The sequence below is a fragment of the Chaetura pelagica genome, unplaced genomic scaffold (assembly GCF_000747805.2).
Source record: "Chaetura pelagica isolate M959 unplaced genomic scaffold, ChaPel_1.0 scaffold107, whole genome shotgun sequence".
Classification (NCBI taxonomy): Eukaryota; Metazoa; Chordata; class Aves; order Apodiformes; family Apodidae; genus Chaetura; species Chaetura pelagica.
In genome coordinates this window covers 152,834-179,013 of record NW_009953979.1, presented here as the reverse complement: position 1 = coordinate 179,013, position 26,180 = coordinate 152,834, and the positions used below count along the sequence as shown (strand labels likewise).

Sequence of the window (26,180 nt, the reverse complement as noted above, 5' to 3'; positions counted from 1 at the left end):
GGCAGTCCAGGTGGGCGGGGAGGGTTGGGCTATCCATGTGGGAAGAGAACAGTATTTCCAGGACCTATCTCCCACCTTTCCAAGCACCTCTGGATCTCCCTCAAGTCATAGCTGCCATTTCACAATGTCCTCCCAGGTGTGCTGCTCGGAGCCAGTTCAGCTCAACACCCACTCAGAAATGTGTCTGTGACTCCCTCTGTCAAGGTCAACATCCTTGGGTCTCCAGCCATAGCTCTGACCAGGCTGCACCAGCACCTCGCTGCTGCTCTACACAGCTGCTATTGCAAAACATGTTATTATTATCCATATAAAACATATTATTAAGGTACCATTTCAGATAGGGCCCTTGTCTTCCACGACCTCCAGCAGTAGCAATGACCTCTCCTAAGCATCGTACCAGGGCAGTGATGGAGTCCCCATCCCTGGAGGGATTAAAAAGCTGTGTAGATGTGGTGCTGAGGGACATGGTTTAGTGGTAGCCTTGGCAGGGCTGGGTTAATGGTTGGACTCAGTGATCTTAAGCATCTTCCCCAACCAAAACAATTCCATGATTCTCTGTTAACGTGACTACAGAAGCATCTTAATGTCAGGGTCCTTGTTCACCTTTTCATTATGTATTTGTCATATAAATACATCCAGGTCCTTTTCAGCAAAGTAGGCTTGTGCCTTTCCCTCAGTGTGTGCTCAGCCAATAATCTGACTTTGTCATATGACATTTCCACATTGTAAAATGTTGACAAAAAAGAATTATGCTTTTTAAATGTTTTAAACTGTCAGTTCCCATTACCTCTGCCAAGTGGTGTAGTTGCATTTCTGAAGTCATTCTGTTCACTTGGACCATGTTCATGTTGAAATATTAAAGCCACACAGTGCAAACTTTCTGGTATAGGTGGAAAAGGAGGGGATTTCTACGTAATCTTCATGCAAAATACAAGTTGAGACAGCAGGTGCTGAATCAGTTTCACTCTGGAAGGTGGTGGAAGAATTCTTACGCATGACTTGACTTTTTTCTGGTAGTAATAAAGAAGCATTATGAAAATGAAGGCCTCACAGTGCTGGTTCTGAAAGAATCTAATGGTTTAAACATCTGTAAATCACCTCAACCTGTTTGTGTGTACTTTGTACTTCTGAAGGAGGCCAAAAATGAAGCAGCATTTTTGGGTGGAAGGAAAGCAGCATGTAGAGTTTATTGTTTAGAGTTTACTGAGACTTTTCAAAGACCTGTGACAAATTCCATCTTCCTTTTCATCCAAAGAAGTTACCTCTTAGGTGCTTTGTCCAAGTCCTGCTAGGGATTGAAGTGTGGTGGAAAAAGGATGTAAGAGTGATAACTCTGTTCCCATTGCGACCCACACTGCACAGCCAGGAATCTAAAGGTTATTTACTCGGTCTGCTTTTTTTTCACAGCTCAGAAATACTGACCAGGTGCAATGGATGTGGTTTTCATATTCTGAAGGACTTTGAGTTTAAAGTCTTCTGCTTCATAGCAGGTTCTGATTATTTCTTGCCACTGGAGATTGCCCTCCCCTAGCTAGCACTTTGCATGAGTTTGTGCAACTCCCTGAAAGGAGGTTGGAGCCAGGGGGGTCAGTCTCATTTCCCAAGGAAGAAGCAACAGGACAAGAGGAAATGGCCTCAGGTTGTGCCAGGGGAAGGTTGGATACTGGGGACAATTTCCTCATGGAAAGGCTTGTCAGGTCCTGGCCCAGGCTGCCCAGGGCAGTGGTGGAGTCCTCATCCCTGGAGGGATTTCAAAGCTGTGTAGCTGTGGTGCTGAGGGACATGGTTTAGTGCTGGGTGAACAGTTGGGCTCAATGATCTTGAAGGTCTTTTTCAACCAGGAATTCATAGAATCATAGAATGGTTCAGGTTGGAAGGGACCTAAAAAATCATCTAGTACTGTAGAATTCTGTGATTCTGATTCTCTGTAATGTGCATTTCTTCTGACATGCTCTAACTGCTAGAAATTAAGAGGATCCTTGATACAGACTGTTCATACTACAACAGCCTAATGCCAAGTTTCTTGCTCTTTTCTTTGAAGTCACTGGCAGTGGTCACTGCTGGAAATTGAACTATGTGGCAGTGGATCTGACTCAGTCCCTCAGCTTCTGTTTTTTCTCAAATTAGATAAACTGTTGGAACTGCCTTGTGCAGGCTTGTTGCTGTAATAAATGTCACTCTCCAGATGAATGCAAATCCATCCCAGTAATGGCTTTATGGGAAATGCCTTTGCTTCAAGTCTTACAGGGACCAAGTAATTTCAGGCAGATCTCAGAGTTAATTCTTGAAATCCACGTCTGGTTCTTCTTAAGGAAGAAAATGAAATGGGGAGGGTGAGGAGGACAGAGGAGGAGGCATGGTTTGCTGCTCTCTGTGTGTGCGTGGTGGGCTGGTGGTGCGCGAGCGGCGCCGCTCCGCGCTGCGGGACAGTGGCTGCTCTGGGCTCCCGCAGATGGGCCGCTCTTGTTTGCTTCAAGCCACTCTTCAGAGGACAAAATCCCTTCTATTGAGTAGGAGTTGCTCAGGGCTATGCTTGGCCCTGCTGGTTCAGGCGCAGCAGAATGCTGTGCATTGAAATCCCAAGCACAAATCCAACCTGGAGAATGGATGGAGAGCAGTCCTGAGGAGAAGGACTTGGGGGTGTTGGGCCAAGAAACCAACCATGTCCTCAGCTGCATCCCCAGCAGTGGGACCAGCAGGGCCAGGGAGGGGATTGTCCCCTCTGCTCAGCTCTGGTGAGACTCCCCTGCAGTGAGGGTAGCTCAGCCTGGAGAAGAGGAGGCTCTGGGGAGACCTTAGAGCACCTTCCAGGACCTGAAGGGGCTACAGGAAAGCTGGGGAGGGACTTTTGACAAAGGCATAGAGCGATGGGACGAGGGGGAACAGTTTCTAGCTGTAAGAGGGGAGACTGAGATGAGATAATATTATTACCTATAATATTAGGAACAATTTCTTCCCTGAAAGGGTTGTCAGGCACTGGAAAAAGCTGTCCAGGGAAGTGATGGAGGGATTTAAAAGATGTTTAGATGTAGCACTTAGGGACAGTGGTGGACTTGGTAGTGTTAACAGTAGGACTCAATGATCTTAAAGGTCTTCTCCAACACAACATGTTCTATGGTTCTATATTTAAAGCAACACCAGGCCTCTGTTATCAAACTCCTACACAATGCCTCCTTCAAGCCTCCAAGCCAATGCCTCCTTCATCTCCCCTTCCAGCTGCTCTTCCTCAGCTCTTTTTTCCCCCCCATTTTCTGCCATGAGCACACTCCCAGATCCTCTGTAGTTTCTGCTGATGCCCTGGGGCAGGTTGATTTGGAGAAGCCCAGATGAGTATCTGGCCTGTGAGCCAGCGCCTGCTGCTTCCCATGTGGCCCACCATGGCAGGCAGCAGGAGCAGAGGTCCACGGGAACTGTGCACCCCTGGCAGAACTCTGCTGACCCGTTCAACCTTGCTGCTAGAAAAGCACGAACACCTAATAAATATGAGGTAATACTCAGTCATGGATGAGTGGATAATTAGGTTGAGTTATGTGGATGAGTTACGATAATTAGGCTCTTGCCCGTATTGCTCTTTTTTGAAAACAATGTGTGGTTGCTCCTCTTCCCTCAACATTAAGCACTGCAAAAAGCCTGTCATTATCATCTTGTTAAAGCTACCTACAATCTAAATAGTATTTGTAATACTCCCTTCACAGAACTTTTCTTCTAGGCTTTAGGCATTATTTAATTATTTTTTTAAAAAAATTAAGAAAGAACAAGTAAACCAAATTTCCTGTTGTACAGCTTTGCAGGGTAAATCTGCAGAACTGGACACAATATTCCAGATGCAGTCTCATCAAGGCAGGACAGAGAGGGAGGAGAACCTCCCTTGACCTACTAACCACACCCTTTCTAATACACCCCAGGATGCCATTGGCCTTCTTGGCCACAAGAGCACATTGCTGGCCCGTGGTCTTCCTCCTGTCCACCAGGAACCCACGTCCCTTTCTCCTACACTGTTCTCCAGCAGGTCAGTCTCCAACCTGTACTGGTACATGGGGTTGTTCTTCCCCAGATGCAAGACTCTACACTTGCCCTTGTTTAATTTCCTCAAGTTTCTCCCCACTCAACTCTCCAGCCTGTCTAGTTTTGCTGAATAGCAGCACAGCCTTCTGGTGTGTCCACCACTCCTCCCAGTTTAGTCTAATCAGCAAACTTGCTGAGGCCACACTCTGTTCCCTCATCTAGGGCATTGATGAAAATATTGAATAGTACCGGTCCCAGTACTGACTCCTGAGGGTCAGTACTGCCAAAGAACAGTAAAGCTTGTCTCTCATTGGCATTAGATTCCAGGTTCCTTGGTGCAAGGAACACTTTCTATGTCAGAAAATTGGGAGCTGCATCCAACAGGGCATCCACATGGATCTCCACATTGTTTCTGTGCCATAATAGGACTATTCTCTTCCTGAAATGTTTACTCCATACTGAGAAGGGAAGCTACAGAGGACAAAAAAGTATGAACTCTCATGCACATGCAAAAATGGGGTTTGGGGTTTTTTTGGCAGTAATTTTGGAGACCTTAATTCATGGAAGTACTTCATAGACTGGTTTGAGTTGGAAGAGACCTTAAAGATCATCTAGTTCCAGCCCCCTGCCAGTGGGACACCTCCCACTAGACCAGGTTGCTCCAAGCCCCATCCAACCTGCCCTTCAACACTGCCAGAGATGGGGCAGCCACAGCTGCTCTGGGCAACCTGGGCCAGTGTCTCACCACCCTCACAGCAAAGATTTTTTCGTCAGGTCTCCTCTCAGTCTCCCTTCTTGCAGCTTGAAACCATTCCCCCACATCCTGTCTTATGCTGTTGTCTCCCAACAGGTCTTTGTCCTCTGGTTTTAGTAGAAAGCTTTTGCAAGACTTGAGTAGAAAGGGGAACCTGTCCCTGCTGTTTAGTGTCTTCAGATAGGTCAAGAGGAGAACTGCTTGACTTTGTAAGGAAAAGAATTACAGTAATAAATCTTGGAAGAAACTAGTCATTCATAGCTGTCCAGTAAGATGGAGTGCAAAGATCAGAGTGCCGAGTAGGAAATGGATGGTTTGGGCTGTTTTTTGGTTTTTATTCTTTTAAGAGCTGAGGTTTTGGGAACCACATAGAACTTCACAGAGAGGACAGGTACCTCTCGTAACAGTAAATAGTAGCATGCTAATGCTCTAATGAATTCTGTCTTTATGTATTAAAAAGAATAGCATTTGCCACCACAATCCCAGAACTCTTCCAAAGCCATGAAAGTAAGAATTTGGTGTTAATAAAATGTTGGGCAGAAATGAGAGCAGCGGCTGCTGTTAGATTTCCTTCCCTTTGCGCCAGGGAAATTAATTTCCTGAAGAAGTAGAGGCTGTCCTACCAATGGTCCAGATGGGTCATGTTGAGCTTCTCATCACCCAAAACCCCTAAATCCCTCTCCTCAGGGCTGCTCTCAATCCATTCTCCACCCAGCCTGGATTTGTACTCGGGATTGCCCCAACCCAGGTGCTCTTTCTCAATAGCTGAGTGTAAAGTTGACACTGGGCTTTGTGTGTGGTGGTCATTAGAACCTTCTGGTGTCCACATCTCTAATCTGGAGTGCTCTCTCCCTCCAGAACAATGTGACTGCACACAAACCACCTGCTGCAGATAATTCTCCCTGTAGGGTAAATCCCAAACCATCCTGAGATGAGAATTGCTGGAGAAAGCTGGCTAATCTGGGCTAAAAATAAGGCAGAGGCCACACTAAATATCTTAACAATGCAAGGGATCAAATTCCAGTGCCTCTACCTGGTGCTTTTTATCTCACCTACATGGGCATCCCCTTTGCAAATCTTCAGGGGGAGCATCAGATAACTTTGAAGTTTCAGAACCTGGAAAATTTACACATTAGTGGAGAATCAGCAACCTGAACATTTATTTCTGGGTTTCTTTAGTCTTGAGAAGGCTTGCGGGGGTCTTTTTGTGCATTATTAATACATGATTGTGGCAAGTCAGAGGGTGAAGCCAGACTCACTTCAATGACACCCTGTGAAAGGACAAGAGGCACCAGCTCCTCACAACTGAAACAGAAATAAAAACTATCTTGTGGCATAAACGCTCAAACATTGGAGTGGGTCACCCCAGGAGGTTATATAGTCTTCACCCTTGGAGGTATTCAAAGCTCAGCTGCACAATGTCCTAAGTAACCTACTGTAGTTGAGATTTCTTTAAGCAGTGAGTTGCTAGTAGGCCATCCCAAAAGGTCCTTTCCAACCTCAATGACTCTACGATTTTGAGCTGTTAAAAGATTAAATGGTCTCTAGACACCAACAGTGAAATAAAACTGAAGGCCTAGTTGTGTCTGTCCCTTTCATCCTTAATCTGTCACTTTCTACCCTGTCTCTAGGAGCACTGGTGCACACCAAGCTCTTCTCTCAAACTTCTGTTTTTCTGCCCAAATAGTTTCTGAAAATGGTTATGGAAGTTTCTTCTCAAACCAGGATCCCAATCTGAGGTCCTTCTGGACATGTTGTGGTAAAAATCTCTGCAATCTTGAGATTGAGTGGAAATATAAAGGCAACAGTAGAGCACTGAAGTTCAGAGCACTTGACAAAGCACTGGAGATCCACCAGCTGTGTGGTACATTGGTATCTATGCTCATCCTTCTGGCACCTTCAGTGAGGTGCCAAGAGGACAGAGCCAGGCTTTTCCCAGTAGTGCCCAGTGCCAGGACCAGAGGCCATGGGCTCAGACAGGACCATAGGAGGGTCCCTCTGAATATCAGGACACACTTTTCAGTGTGAGGGTGACCCAGCACTGGCACAAGTTGCCCAAGGAAGTTGTGGAGTCTTCCACCTTGAAGATCTTCAGAAGCCATCTGGACACTGTCCTGGCTCTGGGTGGCCCTGTTTGAGCAGATAACCTCCAGAGGTCCCTTCTAACCTCAACCATTCTGCAGTCTGTAATGGCCTGGTGTCAAAAGCAGCCCCTACATACCATCTGGTTCCTCAGGCAGTTCGTAACCTGGGAGACCTGTCCATGATGAGATGCTGAGAGAGTTGGGGTTCTTCAGCCTGGAGAAGAGAAGGCTGTGGGGAGACCTCATAGTGGCTTTCCAGTGTCTGAACAGGGCCTCCAGGAAAGCTGGGGAGGGACTTTTGACAAAGGCTTGTAGTGAAAGAACAAGGCGGGTGATGGATTAAAACTGAAGGAGGGGAGATTAGGTTAGACATTAGGAAGAAGTTCTTTAGTGTGAGGGTGGTGAGACACTGGAACAGGTTGCCCAGGGAAGCTGTGGCTGCCCCATTATCCTTAAGGTCCCTTCCAACTCAAACCATTTTATGATTCTATGCCTCCCCAACTCTCAGTGGACAACTTGTTGTGTCTCATGGCCAGAAGGATAGTTCAGAATTGTACTAGACCTCCTGAGCAGCAGCTTAGGATTCCACTTAGAAAATGTACTAAACCAGAACAAGAGGAGAAATAACTCTGTAATTCCAGAGCCAGGGACTGTTCTTCAGTGTAATGTCTGTGAATAATCCTGTTCATAAGCTGCAAGTTATTATACCTTCTCTCCACTAGCTGACACTTGGGAAGGTTAATGTTTCACCAGAAGACTTTCTGACCAAGGTATAACAGCAGGTCCTCCCAGGGAAGCCGGCCTGTGCTTTAGGAACAGATAGGTATAGTGTATTGTTTTTCTGAAGGTCTTTAAAAAAATAAAGAAAAGCAAATAAAATTCCTCAGATGGATAGTGAGGACAGTGAGTCAGGTCAGCAGCTGCCCATCCTGAGATCAGATCAAGCCAGATGTGAAACCACATCTCGAGGTGCCCCCATAGCTCAGCTCTTTCATGGCTGTGTAGAATCACACAGTGTTGTTCTGGAACACAGGGCTGCACCCAAACCCTGGCAGTCTGGTAACACATCATCAGTCTTTTGTCTAATTTTTCTCTGTTCCTCCTCCACCAGCCTCGCCCACCAGCAGACCTGGGGTTCAGCTTTGATGCCAACAAACAACAAAGGCAGCTGATAGCAGAGCTGGAAAACAAAAACAGGTAAAAGCAAGCTTTGATCAGTGTTGTTTTAGGAACAACACCTGAGGAACACCTTGTGTTTGTTGTTTTTAGCCTTTTGTGTTCTATCACTCAGCTGGAGTTCCTGATCTTGTGTTGAAGGGTGTAGCTGCCACATAAACTGATCAGCTCCGAGTCCTTGTTCCCCAGAGAGCAGGTTGGCCTTCATAAAATCATGGAATGATTTGGGTTGGAAGGAGCCTTAAAGCTCATCCAGTCCCACCCATGGGAGGGAACACGACCACACGACCCACTAGACCAGGTTGCTCCAAGCCTCATGCAAACTGGCCTTGAACACTTCCAGGATGGGGCAGTCACAGCTGCTCTGGGCGACTGTTTCCAGTGTCTTACCACACTCATAGTGAAGAATTTCATCCTGATGTCTTCTTCACTAATCTTAAAATCATCTGGACTGGCACCAGCAGACCTGAAGCAAAGATATAGTGAAGTGAGCAGGTTGGAAGGCTAAGGTGGGTAAGTTCAGCTTGAGAAGAGTAAGCAGATGCTTTTTGCAAGGGCATGGAGTGACAAGATGAGGAGGAACGGTTTCAAGCTGCAAGAGGGGAGACTGAGATGAGATTGTAGGAAGAAATTCTGTGCTATGAGGGTGGTGAGACACTGGCCCAAGTAGCCCAGGGAAGCTGTGGCTGCCCCATCCCTGGCAGTGTTGAAGGCCAGGTTGGATGGGGCTTGGAGCAACCTGATCTACTAGGAGATGTCCCTGCCCATGGCAGGGGATTAGAACGAGATGATCCTTAAGGTTTCTTCCCACCCAGACAAGTCTGGGGTTCCATGATTCTTCTTGCTCCAGAGGGACTGTCAAGAAGTCTCCCTGTTTTTATCATAATGTTGCATTTGCACTTAAGTGCTTCTTCAGTGCAACATGTTGATTTAAATCTTTCTATGGCTCAGAGAAGCTGCAGCTCTAAAGAATTAAGACCTTGAGCAGCTGCAAACCCCCTGTGCTGTAGTCTGGGCAATCTGTGGGCTACCTCTAGAGCTTCTCTTGTTGCCCAGTGATGTCCTAGCCTTGCAGCCATGCTTGGGTCTCCCTGTGCTCCAGCTGCACCCAGCTGGGGTGCATGAGCTGGCTGCTGGAAAAGCACTCCTCCAGGCTAGTTTGCAGGAGAAGCAGTTCCTGGAGAGCAGGGGAACAGCTCAAGCCGTGCCTTGTGTAACCAGTTGCAGCTGCAGTGCTGCCAAGAGACCTTGCGGGGATTTGAAATGGTTGGTGGTGATTACAGATAAGAGAGATCTCAATCAGTGCTGGTATGAAGCCCTGCAAGGAGAGCAGCTCTGAGCGTTTAAAAAAGAGCAGGGGAGGAGATTTCCAGATTGTGATCTTCACTGGCAGAAGGATCTTGTTTCCCTTCCAATGAGGAAGTCCTTGGCTGTGGGTGCACCTTCCTTTTCAGAACCAGCTGCCTGAATTGGGCTGCTGGCTGATCACCTTCCCTTGCTGGGACCACGCCAGGCTGGCTCTCTTACTATGAGCTGTTATTTTGCCTGTTCCCTCTGACCTGCCAGGAGCCCTTGGAAAGGTGAGTGGGGCTCCAGGAAAGCTGGAGAGGGACTTTTGACAAGGGCAGGGAGTGATGGAATGAGAGGGAGCGGTTTCAAGCTGCAAGAGGGGAGACTGAGATGAGATTCGAGGAAGAAATTCTTTGCTGTGAGGGTGGTGAGACACTGGCCCAGGTTGCCCAGCTGTGGCTGCCCCATCCCTGGCAGTATTGAAGGCCAGGTTGGGATGGGTCTCAGAGCCATGGCAACCTGGTCTAGTGGGAGGTGTCCCTGCCCATGGCAGGGGGTGGAGCTGGATGAGCTTTAAGGTCCCTTCCCACCCAAAGGAACCTGGCATTTGGTGGTTCTATGAAGCTAACCAGTGCAGAATTTGCTGAAAATTGAACTCTTTTCCGCTTGGAACAGTCTCTGAGCCCATTTGACAAGACAGGATTAGGAGACATTGCCTGTGTTGGGGCACTGAAGTGATCTCATGCTCCTTATTAAGTAATAAATTTTCTCTGTGTGTTACAGCAGCTCCTGGGGCTGCGCTGACTTACCTGGCTGGGGTTTGAATCCCTGCCAGTCCCACATGACCAGAATTGCTGTGCTTAGGCTGGAGTCTGACAGAAAGTGCTGGAATACATCAGAGTGTTCAGGAGCAGTGCAGAGCTGACCTTTTTCCCTCTTTAATCTCCCCTCTGTCATTTCTATAGAGAGATACTCCAAGAAATTCAGCGTCTCAGGCTGGAACATGAACAAGCCTCTCAACCCACGCCAGAGAAAGCCCAGCAGAACCCAACTTTGTTGGCTGAACTCCGGCTCCTACGGTAAAAGAAATCCTCTAAAGCTCGTGAGCGTTCGGTGCTGGGGCCGACCAGCCCCAGGGGTGCTTCCCATGACACAGGCTGTGGTGGGAAAAGCATCTCCCCTGTAGCTTTGAAGTGTTACTTAATGTGCTGAATTCTGCAGGCTGATAGAGTATTGCAATGGGCTTCTTTTTTTTTTTTTTAAGTGGGTTTAGAAGTCAATAAAAATGTCTCTTAAAATGAATTTTGTTTGTATAGTTCAGGAAAGGGACTATAAAAGATAAACCAACAGGAAAAGCCAGAAGAAAGGGCATTATCTGCTTATCATTTGTTGTCTAACAGAGGGGGACTGAATAGAAATGTCAGTTATTTGATTAGTCAATGAAACTGAAAATTCATCCCTCCATACAGTCAGACATACAGTAAAAGCTGGAAAAAAATCTTCGAAGCCTCTTTTATGGATTTTGCACTTTGATGTGATGGGGAGGAACTGTCAGTATTTATAGCATGAAGCTGGGGAAGGGTCTGGAGCACAAGTGTGATGAGGAGCAGCTGAGGGAACTGGGGGTGTTCAGCCTGGAGAAAAGGAGGCTGAGGGGAGACTTTGTTGCTCTCTGCAACTGCCTGAAAGGAGGTTGGAGCCAGGGAGGTCGGTCTCTTCTCCCAAGGAACAAGCAACAAGACAAGAGGAAACATCCTCAAGTTGTGCCAGGGAAGGTTTAGATTTCTTTACTGAAACAGTGGTCAAGCACTGGAACAGGCTGGCCAGAGCAGTGGTGGAATCATCATGCTGGAGGTGTTCAGAAAACATGTAGACGTGGCACTTTGGGACATGGTTTAGTTGGCAGCGTAGTGTTGGATTGATGGTTAGACTTGGTGATCCTAAAGGTCTTTTCCAGCCTTAATGATTCTAGGATGCTATGGTTTGGGTACTCACAAGGACATTCTCTGGCTGTGTTTTATTTCATCTTCTCTTACCACTTCATTTGGAGCTCCACCTTCAGAAACTCTATCTGCAATTTAGAGTAGGTTTGAAAAGTCCCACTCTTGGCAGCAGCTCTTTGCAAACTTTATCATGTTTCCCTCATTGGGGTAAACTTTTTCTGCCCAGTTAGGAGATGCTGTAGCTGTGGTGCTTCCCAGGAGTGTTTAAAGGTTTTCCATAAATTGCACTGCTCCTGGGATGGAGCTGCTGCAGCTACAGGCAGCATCTGGGAAGTGTAATCCAGCCCCATGCTGCACAGTCTTCTTCCTCTACTTTTTCTTAGAGAATTTGTTGTATTATAGCACAGTTTGATGTTTCACTGATATTTTTCATTTTAGCACCTGATTATAATAACTCACAGATTTTCTGGCTTTATGTTTTATGTAACTATTTATGGTTTTTATATATGTGGAGAGGATGCAGAAGATACCCACAAATGTTAATAAAGAAGTGAGAAAAAGGAGAGTGCAGGGCAGCTTGATGTGCTGTTTGACCCAGCAGAGAAAGATGATGTAAGGACCTAGAGCTTAAACTGGAAACCAGCCAGATTTAGACCACAAATGATGCTTTTTAAAGCCAGGCAATAATCTCAAGAGCAGTGATAGAGTTTTCAGGCCCTTGATGTCTTTCCTGAAGATCTTTGTCCAAAATGCAAGCCATTTGAAACAAACCAGGAGGAATTGGAGGGCAAGTATTTTGCCAAAGGAAAAAATACAAACAAAAACAAACCAAAAAATAAAGCTGAATGATCATTGTAGCCGCTTCAGGCCTTCAAATATGTAAACACCACGGGAAAAATGAGGGAGAAAAAAAGGTTGAATTCAGCAGGTGCAGCCTGTCGGGTCATGCAGATTACCCAGTCTGGTCTCCTGTGTAATGGAGGCTGGGGAATTTCTCCCTGCAGTGCTCCTGCAGAATCCTTTTTTGTCTGCATCTCTGCAAGACAAACATCCAAGTTTTCATTTTAGAGGTGGAAAGAACACCACGTCCCCTGATACTGTTAATGTGATTGTCAGTTAATTTCTGTTCTTTGTCTGTGCTTGCTAGAATAAATGTGCACGTAATTTCTAACCTTCATAAGCTTCATTGTCCAAACCTTGTCCTTCCCTGTGCTTTTGCCTGCTGGGCTGAAAAGATCTTTTCCAGAATTCCTCTCTGCATGAGTGTATGCAGAGATTTTGATTCTTTCCCCTCTCAACCCCATCTTGCATAAACAACTCGAAATTTTCCAATTTGCTCCTGAAAAAGGTTTGCCAAGTCTCCCTTTAGCTTGCTGTCAAGACCTCTCCAAGTCCTCTGTGTCCCATTTATCTGTGGGTGGCAGGACAGGCTGCGGAATCTCACCAGTGCTGTAGGTAGAGCCAGTGTTGGCTTTCCTGCCACCAGACATTACTCCATTCATAAAGTCAAAGTTCATGTTAATTTTCTTGCCTGTGTAGCATCGCCCTGGAAGTTCACAATTAGCAGAGTATCTGGGATGTGAAAGTACTTCACAAAGCCACAGCTGAGGAGGAGACATTCCCCTCAAGGTGACCTTGCCTTTGGTTATACATAGGAATGTGTTACCAAATTATCTCACTTGCTGGATAGAATTCAGACTGTGAAAGCAAGAAAAAAATTAATCCATGAAAAATCAACATGCCCCGGGCCCATTCCTGCAGAGGAGTCAGCTCTGCCAGGCTGCTGGAGTGAGATGGAGCACAGCCGGATCCTTCATCCTCACATCCTGACTTGGGATGCATATGGCAGCCCAAGGGATGCTCATTCCCACATCGGGGACCAGCACTGCTTTGCCCCAGGCACATGCCCCAAGCTTTTTAGAGGCCATTCAACCTTTTTTAAAATATATATATATTTTACACCCTGTGTCATTGACAAACAGCTTCTTTCTTTGCTGAAGGGCATTGAAAAAGAAATTGAGTAGCATCAGCCAAAATCAGATATAGTCATTGATGTTGAATCTTCATTAGCATTTGCAGAGCTGTACTGATTTCACATGTTGATTTTTACATTATTTGGAGCTGTTAACCAGAATATTATATTTAAGAACTATAGCATAAAAGCCACAGACTTTGAACTGACCTAGAGAGAGAGAAAAAGGACCATACAGACAGATAAAGCTGTGTCTGTGATGCGTCACTTTTGAGGTGACCAGGCATGTGTAAGCATCTCCTTATTGCCTTAGTTTTTTTATATGTTTTGGCATTTAATAACCACTTTCTTCAAAATACAAAAAGGTGTTGAAAGAAATACCCAGGGTGGTTGATACTTCACGGTCTTATGTCCTTTTAATAACCAGTGTAGAAACAAATTAATTCTGTTGTGTAGTTTCAGCAGCTTTCTGGTTGGGGTGGGCCATTTTGATGGTCACCATCATGAAACCATCAAGCCCTGTGCAGCAGGTTTATTCAGTCTGAGGAAATGGCCCAGTTCTTTTCCATATTCTCGTGTCCAACTGGTGTTTGTAAAACTAGTTGGTTATTAAAATTCCCAGAGTGATTTATCCATAGTGTATCACGTGAGGACACAGATATAATTTAAGACATTTAAAAATTGAGTCTATTATATGTGGTACCTTTAACTTTGGCTTAAGACCTTGTGGTGTCCACAAAATTGGTAGATGAATAAATAAGCCTTTCTAATCTGGGGTTTCTTTGTGATTTGTGGGGCCCAGCATTTCATAAATCATACAAGATACTGACAGTTTGTCTTTGAATTTCTCCTTATATTAGTCCCTTCTTTCTATTTTTTTTTTTTAATATAAAATAAAACTTTACAGTCATATTTTCTTTAACAGCTCACAGATAGGCATCTGCAGACAGTGCTTTTCTGATGCTGAGGAAAGGGAAGGTCATTTCTTACCTCCTTTTCTTGTTGCCTGAGTTCTGGTGTAGCAAATCTGTCACAGATTTTATGTCCTGTTGGTGGACAGAAATAGCTCCACGAGTCTCCTTCCAGCCAGGTGATGGCTTCTCCTTGCCAAACATCTGCAGCCTTTTCTCCTCGTGTCTTTCCTCTCTCTGCCTTTTCTCCCGTAGCTCATTCTTGCTTGTCTGAGAGCTCTGCAGGGTGCCTGGCTGTGACGTTCAGAAAGTTCTTAAAAGGAGGATAAAGTGGGCTTTTTTTCCCCTCAAAGTGCAGAGCTCTTGAAAAGGGCTTCCTCCCACCAAGGGGCTGAGTGCAAATTTTGGGATCTTAGGTGAAAACCCTGATGGTTATGTACAGGCTTCATGGTCATTGTACTGTGCTTGCTCTGCTTTTTGAAATTGGAAGCAGGGGGGGGAGTGATGGAAACCATGGTTAAGTGGGTGCGTTTCCCTGAAGTGGTTTTGAAGTACCCAAAGTTTATTTTCCAACTCTTTCTTTTGTGTTCCCTGAACAGGCAGAGAAAAGATGAGCTGGAGCAGAGGATGTCAGCACTGCAGGAGAGCAGGAGAGAGCTGATGGTGCAGCTGGAAGGGCTGATGAAGCTGCTCAAAGTAAGTCTTCTCCCACCAGAAATCATGGCATCCTTCCCTTCCTCGCACCAGGAATTCCCTCTTGCTGCTCCAAGATTTTTGCTTTGCTGCCACACTGTTGTCCCAAAAGAATAACTGACATCAACACCACCATAAATACTCCATGAGGAACAGAAGTCATTTCCACACTGGCTCTTCATCTTGGTGCTGATGGTTAATGAGGCTCTGGGTTCATATTTTTGCTTAAAATATGGAGAACCCCTAAGATTTAATGAAGGATTAGAGTTGGTGATCAGCTGCATGTTGTTCTAGGGAATACTTCAGGTTTTCCAACTTGAACTGGAAATTAAACTGAAAATTATAGTCCCTGGGGTACAGGACAGGACTGCCAGGGGCATGGGGCTGTTGTTCAGGTGATGTTACACCAACCCTATGGACTCCAGGCAGTGCCAGGAGGTTGGCTCTGTGTGCAGCATTTTTTACATGTCTTATTCTTTTTATAGAGTCCTGCTAAAGTTGAGCTCATAGTTGATGCCTGTACTCTGAAATACTGTTGTGCATTTGTTCTTTCCATTCTTTAAACTGAAAAAGAGCCTCTCTATAAATACAGTGAATGGCAAAATATCATTCTTACTCAAAGAGGTTTTGGTCTAAGACAAGATGCAACAAAGATACTGTTGGTTTTGGGGGAAGTGGGAGGGGAATTGAGGCAATGGCAAAGGCAGGAGCAGCACAGGCGTGACAGATTTGCTACAGGCACGTCTCAATAGTTCAAAAAACTGCAGAGCTTGTCTGCACTTGAAAGTGGTAACAACTGCACATCGTCTGCAAAGCTTGAGTGAAGTCACTGCTCAGGTTGGGCTTGTGTTGTGGAGTAGGAGTGTGTGTGCGCCAGACCTGGCATCGGTTGGGGTTGTTCAGCCTGGAGAAGAGAAGGCTCCAAGGAGACCTTAGAGCACCTTCCAGTACCTGTAGGGGCTACGAGAAAGCTGGGGAGGGACTTTTGACAAGGGCATGGAGTGATGGGATGACAGGGAATGGTTTCAGGCTGCAAAGAGGGGAGATTGAGATGAGATCTGAGGCAGAAATTCTTCGCTGTGAGGGTGGTGAGACACTGGCCCAGGTTGCCCAGAGCAGCTGTGGCTGCCCCATCCCTGGCAGTGTTGAAGGGCAGGTTGGATGGGGCTTGGAGCAATCTGGTCCAGTAGGCTGGGCTTGAGACCTCCTGAGGTCCCTTCCAACTGGAATTATCCCATGGGCCTGTGTCTGTTGTAATTATCTGGTTCTACATGTTGCATGATGCAGGTCTTTGCATTTCCCCTTCCAAGCTTGCTGTGGAGCCTGGCAGCTTCTCTTCCACAAAAGCATCTTCCAGAAAGACATCTGCTCTTGAGCTGCAGAGAGCAGAAAGAGAGAATTTGCTGCCTATGCAAATTTGCTTCTACAGATAAAAATTTATGCCTCATTTTCAGTTTTAATGTATTTAGCTGCAGTTTGCACCCATCGGCTCTGGTACATGTGGTTCTCCCTTCATTAAATTAAGGTGTACTTTAGCACCCCTGGTTTTTTCCTACGCAGATGCTTACTCATCTCAGAGAAGACATTGATCAGTCTTCTTTTTTAGATCAGTTAAACAGCTCTGCTGAGTTTCCAGACATGCTTCTGATGATTGATTTCTTTGCCTTCTCCAGATTTTATATATATTTATATATAAATATATATTTTTTAACTGGGAAAAAAACAAACTACATGTTGAATTCTTCTCTGAACCTTCGCAACAGTGTGCAGAGAGTCTCAGGAGGAGTTTCACTTCTCCTCAGCACTGTTGTCCTTTACTGTGCCTTTCTGCACCAGTGAGTGCTTTTTGAAAGCTCTCAGGTCTCTAGATCTTTCTTCATGCAAAGTCCTTCTTTTCTTTCACGTGGTGCTAGCTGGTTAATGACAATGTACTACAAGTTTGGCCTCCAAAGGAACTGCAGATATGAAAATATGTTACATCTGTGTAGTTTCTTTAGAAGCCAAACAATCAAACAACAAAATTGGATTTATTGGCAAGACCCCTTTCCCATGAAGTTCCAATGCTTCGTATGTTATGTATTAGTTGAGTCTTGTCTCAGCATTTCTCTTCCTTTGAATAAATTAATGGCAGGGTAGATGTTTATGCTCATTTAAGTTGTTTTACCCTCCCTTTTTGAATACCAGTACAACACAGCACGTTCCAGTCCTGAGGATTTCAAGATTTCTTAAAAATCATCTTCACTCAACTGAATAATGTAATTATTTTAAGAATCCCAGCTGCAAGCAGCCCTGGCCTGCTGACCTAACCATACTCCTTCCAGCAGATAGGTTTTAACACCTTTTCTCATTAGTAGTGGAAAGCACTTCATTGTTTGCTGATACAAACTACAAGGGAAAAGGTACTATTAGTGAAACACAGAATAGAAACACTGATCCCTCTTCCCATATTAAGGATTTTACCATGGCCATCAGGCAACAGTAGCCTGCCCCACCTCAGGGCTTTGTTTTGCTTCTGGTATTTGTGTTCATTTGAAAGTCTTCTTTTCAGTGGTTTTAGCCCAGCCAGACACCATTTTTTCCCACACGTTTTTAGCTTCACCCATTATTTGGTGCATTTCAGAAATTCTCATTTATAATTTACATCAGCTGTTAAGCTTGTATGGGTTGGAGTTTTTTTCCCATTTTTTTGTGCAGTATTTGTTTACATTTTTAATGCTGCCTTCATTTCACCATTTAGAGCTGGATTCAGCTCACCTCTTTTGGGTTGTCTGAGAGTTAGGTACCTGGACCCGTGGACTCCCTCTGGAAACAGGAGAGAGGGAGGAAAGTATACATTTGGAAGGACATACCTGGTCTCTGGAGGTTCATGCCACGTTGTGACAGTGGTCTCAGAACAGAGAAGGGCCCTCGACTATTTTGGGTGCTGTTAATGTCCTGCTCCCATGTTTATTAGCCCACATAGGTACCTTCCCAGGCCAGTGCGATTTAGAGTTCAGGCTGAGTTTTGCACTGAGTGTCCTTAGAATTACAGACTGGCTTGGTTTGGAAGGGCACTTAAAGATCATCTAGTTCCAAAGCCCTGCCATGGGCAGGGACACCTCCCACTAGACCAGCTTACTCCAAGCCCCATTCAGCCTGGCCTTGAACACTTCCAGGGAGGGGAGCAGCCACAGCTGCTCTGGGCACCCTGGGCCACTGTCTCACCACCCTCACAGCAAAGAATTTCTTCCTCAGATCTCATCTCAATGTCCCCTCTTGCAGCTTGAAACCATTCCCCCTCATCCCATCACTCCCTGCCCTTGTCAAAAGTCTCTCCCCAGCTTTCCTGTAGCCCCTTCAGGGCCTGGAAGGTGCTCTAAGGTCTCCCTGAAGCCTTTTCTTCTCCAGGCTGAACAACCCAAACTCTCTCAGCCTGTCTCCAGAGCAGAGCTGCTCCAGCCCTCACACCATCTCTGTGGCCTCCTCTGGACTCGCTTCAACAGCTTTATGTCCTTCTTCTGCTGGACACAGTACTCCTTCCACTTCTTTTTGCAAGTGTGTGCAGACACTCCATTTAGGAAGTGTCCATTGCAGGCCTCAGCTGGTGTTTTTCCCTGAAGGAAAGGTTCTGGCCATTCAGCTCTTCATTTGGGGCTGTCACTGGCACTGCCCACTGTGTTGGGCACAGGTAAGACCCTGGCTGTGTCTACCAGGAGACCCCATTAGTGCCGTACAGCATTTCTTAGGGGGTCACTCCTGTACCTGCTCTCCTCTGCCCAAGTTCACTGTTGCCCCTTTGGATCAGAGCTACCAGCACTTTCCCAAGCCATCTCCAACCACCACCCAGGGGTGATCAGGCCCCTGGACCATTCCCAAGGGGGCAGTTTAGATACAGCTCCCCCCAGTGAGAGTGAGAAGGGATTTTAACGGCATGGATGTGTGCAGATCATGCCAGAGAACAGACCCTTGCCCAGTTTCCTTTAAGATTTTCCTTTTCCTTAAGTCATCTGTCATCAGCCAGTGCCATTAGCTGGCACTTTGCTAATCAGCAGTCGGCAGTGGTGGTTTTCTGCCTTCTCAGGGGGGTTTTCACTTTTAACTTTGTGGACATTCAGCAGACAGATCCCATTTTGCTTCTTCCATTTCCTCAGTGGTCATTTCCTCAACTAGCTGATGTGATGATGTGTCTAATAACTGCTCCATCCTTCCAGCAAACCTCCACACCTCCCCAGATATGCTTTTCACATCTGCAGTTAATGCTAAAGCCTCGTTTTTCAAACTAACAACTTTTTTGTTTTGTTTTGGTGGGTTTTTTTGGTTTGTTTTTTTTTTGTCAAGTGGAGATCATTTAAGACCTTTTCCCTGACCTGGCTCACCATTTGGTCCTGCCAGTCCCAGTGCTGGGAGGAGGAACTGGGAGCACAGGGAGGGCAGCACTGGGCTCCATGGCTGATGCTGAGCTACAGTTGAGCAGAACCATCCCCTACATCTGCTGCATCTCTGCCAAAATACCCACCTGAAAGAATCCCAAGTCTTGGGAGAAAAAAAAAAATATTTAATAATAATAATAATAATAATAATAATAATAATAATAATAATAATAATAATAATAATAATTAAATAGAAAATAATTCCCCCAGAAATGGGGAGTTCTCTGCAGTCCTTCCCAAATGTCCCCAAGGTGCCCTCAGTGCACAGTCAGGAAACATCTGTTACTGCAGTGGTCACTGAGAAGAAGCTTCTGTAAATTAAGGGACAGGTTCTGGTTGATCCTACTCAGATGGGAGATAAGTGGGGCAAGGTGGATAAGTGAGTTTATGGTCTTCAAGGCTAGAAGGAGCTGTTTCTCCATGACCCAAGTTTCTTGGGAGATGTACTTACCAGTGGTCCCTCTGCTCTGGCAGGCCATGCAAAGCCACCATTGGAGGGAACACCCCCTGTTTGTGGTTGGACTCAGTGATCCTAAAGGTCTTTTCCAACCAGAACAATCATGTGATTCTCTTACTCTGGAAAAGCTGTAGTAGCTATTTCTGTGTAGATGAGGACATCAGAACCCCAGGCCAGCCTTTCTGTTAGCACACAGCAGTTCTGCCCCCACCACAGCCACCATCCTCCCCCACACCGCCAGCCCTGGGGAAAGCAGCCTACAGGACTCACAGTGGTTCTTACTTCTCTGAGGAGAAAATCTGTGAAAACTTTTGAATGATGAAAGAAATTCTCAACTGTGTGATATTTTGCTCATTCCCAGCAATGCTGCTATAGCTGCAGTCAGATGTGCTTTTGTTGCCCTGGCAGGATCAGAGAGTATGTTTCCCTGCTTCAAAAGAGGATAAATTAATCCGTATTTCACCTTTTCTGGCCTTTCATAGAAATCCAGACTGGTTCGGGTTGGAGGGACCTTAAAGATCATCTAGTTCCAACCCCCTGCCATGGGCAGGGACACCTTCCACTAGACCAGCTTGCTCCAAGCCCCATCCAACCTTCCCAATCAATAGTGATCCATACAGACAGATATTGCCTTGCAAAAAATGAATTATTTACATCTTCATCGTGACTCCACATATTTGGTGCTTTTGCCTCCCAGTTTCTCCCCTCCCACCTCAGACCCAGTTGCTGGATGCTTGTTTCTTTGCTCTTTTGAATCCCCATGGGCCTGGTGCTACAGACACTCTCTGACCAAAAAGGTGATATTTTGCCTCTCAGGCTATGACAGTTTGGGTCTCTGTGGTGGCAGATTTATAGATGCAGGGAACCAAGTGCTGAGCAGTGGTTTCACACCCCGGATGGGATTTCCAGACTTTAGGGGCTGGTAGTCTGATCTTTCTTGCCTTGAGAGCAGCTAGACAGACCTGGCATGTCCAGAGAAGGGCAACAGAGCTGGGAAAGGGTCTGGAGCACAATTCTGACAAGGAGCAGCTGAGGGAACTGGGGTGTTCAGCCTGGAGAAAAGGAGGCTGAGGGAAGACCTTCTCACTCTCTACAGCTGCCTGAAAGGAGGTTGAAGTAAGTCAGGGATTGGTGTTTTTCCTAAAGAACAAGTGACAGGACAGGAGCAAACAGCCTCAAGTTGCCCAAGGGAGGTTTAGATTGGATATTGGGAACAATTTCTTCCTGGACAGGATTGTCAGGCCCTGGCCCAGGCTGCCCAGGGCAGTGGTGGAGTCCCCATCCCTGGAGGGATTTCAAAGCCATGTAGCTGTGGTGCTGAGGGACATGGTTTAGTGGTGGCCTTGGCAGTGCTGGGGTAATGGTTGGACTTGATGACCTTAAAGGTCTTTTTCAACTAAAACAATTCCATGATTTCTTAGTCCAAGGTAGGAAGGGAAGCTAGTAAAGGTTCTGTGTAAAACAAAAGGTATCCATTGGATATCCTGTCCTTTGTCCAAGAGATCCATACTGTGGCATCCATCCCGTCTGTTCAGCTTTTGCCATCACTGAAGGCCGTTTTAGACAAGTTATCTTTTGAGAATGGAGCAGATGACACCTTTGCTCTCCCACCACAGCTGTTGTGTGAAACGTTCTTATTTCCCTTTGTGTCTGCTCGTGTTTCTACAATTTGCCACATTCTGGTTTTCTGTGGGGTCTGGTTGTGTATTTTGTGTGTGTGTGTTTCATTTTCATCCAATAATTAATCCATCCTGTTTCTCTCTTCACCTTTTGCCAACGTTTACAGGAAGAAGAGCAAAAGCAGGCAGTAAGTTAACTTTGCCTTGTTGTGATCTGACTCTTTTCTTACTGCATGAAAACCATTTTCTGTTAATTGGCTTGTATGCAAATGAGCGGTGGGAATGCGGGGTCTTTCTCACTTGTAAATTTGAAAGCAGCCCTCATCAGGCTCCAGTAGAGCATGTTTGTGTCTGTGTCCTTAAAGCTATTTCTCTCTCCCTTTCAAATGACATTCCTTGCCCTGGGCACACCACTGGTCGCTGTGTTCTTTGGGGTTTTGTAGAACTGTGCATGTTCAGCCAGGGTTGAAAATGTGGCTTCTCAGCTGGCTTCAGAATGTATTTTGTTGGAGGTTCTTTGGAGTATTTTACATGCTAAGAAAGCTTTCTCATCTCTTCAAGAATCCTTTCATTTCCCTCATTGCCACATACAAGTCCATGCATGAAAACTAATTAATGACTTAATATTCTGGGCATGGATCCATATCACTCAGTCATGATATAGTCTCCTTGAATTAGTCCCAGTTTGCTCATTGTAAACAGGAGGAGTAAACGAATGAGATACAAGAATGCATTTCATTTGGTGCTGATTTTCATTTTCTCTGCCCACATATTACACTCTGGATCCAGTGTTAATTTCAGAATCCACTCCAGAGGGAGCCCTTTTGCTTTACTCGGAAATAGCCAGATGTTCAATGTCTCCTCTCCAGCAGAACAAACCTTCAGCCTTTTTGAACATGGTTTTCTTATACACAAAGCTGTAATGAAGGTTAATCCTATGTTTCCTGTTGCTGGGAGGTGGGGTTTACCTGTTGTTTGTCAGATACCCAAATTGGATATTTGATACATTGATTGAAAAGTCTGGTAACTTCTTTGTAAGGAAATACATATTTCTGGGTAACTTCTGTTGCTGAAAACACTTCAGTGCTACCTGTGCTGAAATGGGCTTTTGGTGACTCCTGGGTGGCCTTATATTAAAATTCCATCCTCAGTTTAAGAAGAAGATGGTGATACATGGTATGTCTTCTGTTGGAGCCCAGTTCATGTTTCATTGATGCTGTCACTGGAGGTTAATCCGTGAATTCTCTGAGGCACCTTGCAGAAATTCTTTGGGTTAATGAAAGGACCAGATGATGGCATGTGGCTGTGATCTGCAAGGAAAACAACCAAGACACCACCATCTCTGTCCTCCAACTTCTGTCTAGCTGTGCAAGGGGAATGCTATATTGTATGTCATCCTCTTGCCCAACTTCAATCCTAGGAACAATCATCTGTGTGGAAACACAGCTTTATATTAGCTCCTTTTTCCTGGGCTGTGAGTCCCATCTGCATTATGGATAGAGAAAAAGGGTAAATATGACATCAAAGGAAGAATTTGCCCAATTCTATCTCCCTTCTTTTCCTGGAACAGTGTGTTAGGAGATGGATAAAAGAGCCAAAACTGACTGCTAAAATAACATCAACACATTCTGTCTAGTCCCATTCTGTTGGAATCAATGGTGAATAAGCCAAAAAGGATCTGAAACTCAAGAAGGCAGATCTTGACCAACCAAAGGGCATGTTGCTGATCTGCAGGAGTTGAAACTTTATGTCCTTATGTTTGCATGGCCCAACACAGCTTGAAATGCTCTCCTCTTAAATATAAAGGTGCAGCCCGAAGAAGCTGGAGGGCTCAGGATACAATGCTCCACATGGCTGAGAAGCACACAGAAATCACAAAATAGCTGAGGTGAGAAGTCAGCTCTGGAGATCATCTAGTCCAACCCCCATGCTCAAAGTAGGGTCAACTAGAGCAGGCTGGTCAGGATCTTGTCCCGTCATCTTTTGAGTATATCCAAAGTTGAAGACTCCACAAACCTCAATGGACAACCAGTTCTAATGCTTCACCATCCTCTCCATAAGAACATTTTTTCTTTATTTTTAAATTGAATTTCCCATATTGACATTTGTGCCTGTATTTCCATTCCATTGCCTCTAGTGCTTTCACTGGATACCACAGAGAAGGGTCTGGCTCTGTTTCTTTACTCTCTTCCACCAGGACTTTGTGTGTTTTGATAAGATCCCCCTGAGCCTTCTCTTCTTGAAGCTAAACACACCCAGGTCCTTCAGCCTCTCCTCATATGACATATACACTGGTTCCTTCATCATCTTTGTGACTTTTCTTGGACTTGCTCCAGTCTTGCTCCAAATCCTTCTTGTACTGGATTGTCCAAAACTGGACTCAATGCTCACCAGAACTGAGTTGAGGGGAAGGACCACCTGCCCCAACCTGCTGCCACGACTCTTCCCAACACAGCCCAGGATGCTGTTGACTTTCTTTGCTGGAAGGGTATGTTGCTGACCCATGTTTAGTTTCTCTGCAGGACCCCAACATCTTGTTCTGCCAAGCTGCTTCTGAGCCAGCCAGCCTTCAGAGTGCCCTTGATACACGGGTTTATCCTTTCTCAGGAGCAGAACTTTGCTTCTGGTGTTGAACTTGATGAGGTCCCTATCTGTGCACTTCTCCAGGTTCAGTAACTTCTGTGCCTCATGTTCGGAGTTCAGAGAATCATAGAATAGTTCAGGTTGGAAGAAACCTTTAAAGACCATCCAGTCCAACCCCTGCAGTGAGCAGGGACATCTTCAGGTAGATCAGGTTACTCAGGGCCCCTTCCAACCAGACCTGGCATGTTTCCAGGGTTGAGGCATCTCTGGGCAACCTGAGCCAGCCTCAGCATAAACAATTGCTTCTATTTTTCTAGTCTGAATCTCCCCTCTTTTAGTTTAAAACCATCACCCCTTCTTCTCTCACTGCAGGCCCTGCTAAAAAGTCCATCCCCTACCAAGATCTCCTGTCAAGCTTTTAAGTTTCTGGATGGTCTTCCCCTTTGCAGGACTTGCCCTCAGAATCAATGGGGCCACTCCTGGTCACAATGTTGAGGAACAGCACATTGAGTAAAGATGCTATTCCAGTAATCGAGTATGTGATGTTCTATTAAGCCAGATGGTATTTGAAGTCCACCACACTATTTTCTACTACTGCTACAATTGTTGTGTCCCAGCTAATAAAGCTCTTTGCCAGCATAGATCCTAATTTATAACAGGAGCATTTTCATGTCACAGCTGGTGAGAGGCTTGAATAATCTGCTAAATATTAAAACCTCTTTGTTTTGTTGTCCAATGAGCAGCCATTGGAGCTGTACTGCTCAGTATTCAGAGGAACGTTGAAGGAATTCACAAAGATGTACATCACGTGTGGGATGTCTTTGGCATGTAGTACAGTTCATACAACAAATCCAGAAGAGCGTTTGAGCGTCAAGGGCTTGTACTGCAACACAAGAGAACTTCTCTAATGCCAAACAGGCAAAGGGAGGACTTTACAGCAGATGAGCTCACATGGGAGTGTTTAAGCCCTGGAATGGAAATCTCCTTGCAGAAGATGGTGGGAACCATGCAATGACGAACTTCAAGTTTATGTTACCAACCAGAAAAAGTGGACAGGCTCTCACCCAACAATCCTCATGAGGTCATGGAAATCTTGGGAGGGTTGCTCCTTAACCCCACAGAGAAGGAGTTCGGAGTTCCCATTTCCCTTCCATCATTCAGATGCAGAGTACATAGATGACATATTTCAGGCAGCTTGAGAAGTAGAAAGGCAGTAGCACACGTACCTTTAATGAGGTGAACCTTCTTAACCAACAGCCATAACCAGGTTGAGCCAGCCAGCAAGCCAGGATCATACCTGCATGTCTCCCCAAAAGAACTAGAAACCTGTGAGTGGGGAATTCCCAACCTTGAGGAGCCTTGTGACAGCTGAAGGAGTCTCATTGTATTGATATCCAAACCTGAGAGTGCTCTTCAGTTCTACACCCATTTTTGCATCAACCAGAGGTTCTGTAGGCCTCTTTGGAATGGATCACCAATGAACTCCCACCATCACACACTGTTGCATTTTAACAAAAAGATGAAGAATTCCTCCTTGTGCCTCAACACTGCAAATCAGCTTCTTGCACTGCGTGGCCTCATCCATCTGCAGGATGGGCCTCTGGTCTCTGCAGGTGTTCAGCAAACTGTTGGCACTGATGGGTGATGGCTGCTGTTCATGTAGCTAACATGACCCCCTTGCTTGAGTGACAGTCACTTATTCTCATGACTGAAAAGCTTTTCTCAAGTAAGTATAAGACCACCTTCTGCAGGGTGGGAGTGGACAGCCCAAGTAGCACAGTAGAGAATGAGACCAAACTGTCTATTCAGGATAAATTTAAAGAAAGGACCAAATCTGGTTACCCACCACATACTAGTAAATGCACATGGATAAATTCTCTGACACTGAGGGCAACTGGCTTGAAGATGCTTGCCCCCAGGCCAGCAGGGTTGCTTAGCCTCTAAGTCCTGCTAGCAGTGTTGGGAACTGTGTGCCTGGGAACTGCTAGGGAATGCTCCTGCTGGAATGTGTCACAGCCATGCCAGGGAATGTTTAGAACACCTCCACACTGTAAATGATCTTGTTGCAGTGCCAGAAACACTCCTGAGTATGGTTCAACTCACTTAATGTAGAAGACAGAGCTTTAGAATAAGCTTGGAGTTGGTGCCTCCACACCAATGTGTTCATGGTCCTCCTTGAGGATATCTCCTGAAAGAGCTATTTAGATGTTAAATATTTAAAGTCATGCAGGGAAACAGACCTCTGTACCTGTGGAGTTTACCTGTCTGTAGACATTTTGGAAAG

The 26,180-nt window shown here is 45.6% G+C and overlaps 1 protein-coding gene across 1 annotated transcript in view; it reads left to right on the top strand.

Moving 5' to 3' along the window:
- The window catches only part of DTNB (dystrobrevin, beta), a 175,709-nt gene that overhangs the window by 99,647 nt on the left and 49,882 nt on the right, over nucleotides 1–26,180 (top strand). The window contains exons 12-15 of the mRNA XM_010002203.1: nucleotides 7,955–8,040; nucleotides 10,275–10,388; nucleotides 14,735–14,831; nucleotides 21,481–21,501. Coding sequence (XP_010000505.1) covers nucleotides 7,955–8,040; nucleotides 10,275–10,388; nucleotides 14,735–14,831; nucleotides 21,481–21,501 — 318 coding nt within the window. The remainder of the gene's footprint in view (nucleotides 1–7,954; nucleotides 8,041–10,274; nucleotides 10,389–14,734; nucleotides 14,832–21,480; nucleotides 21,502–26,180) is intronic.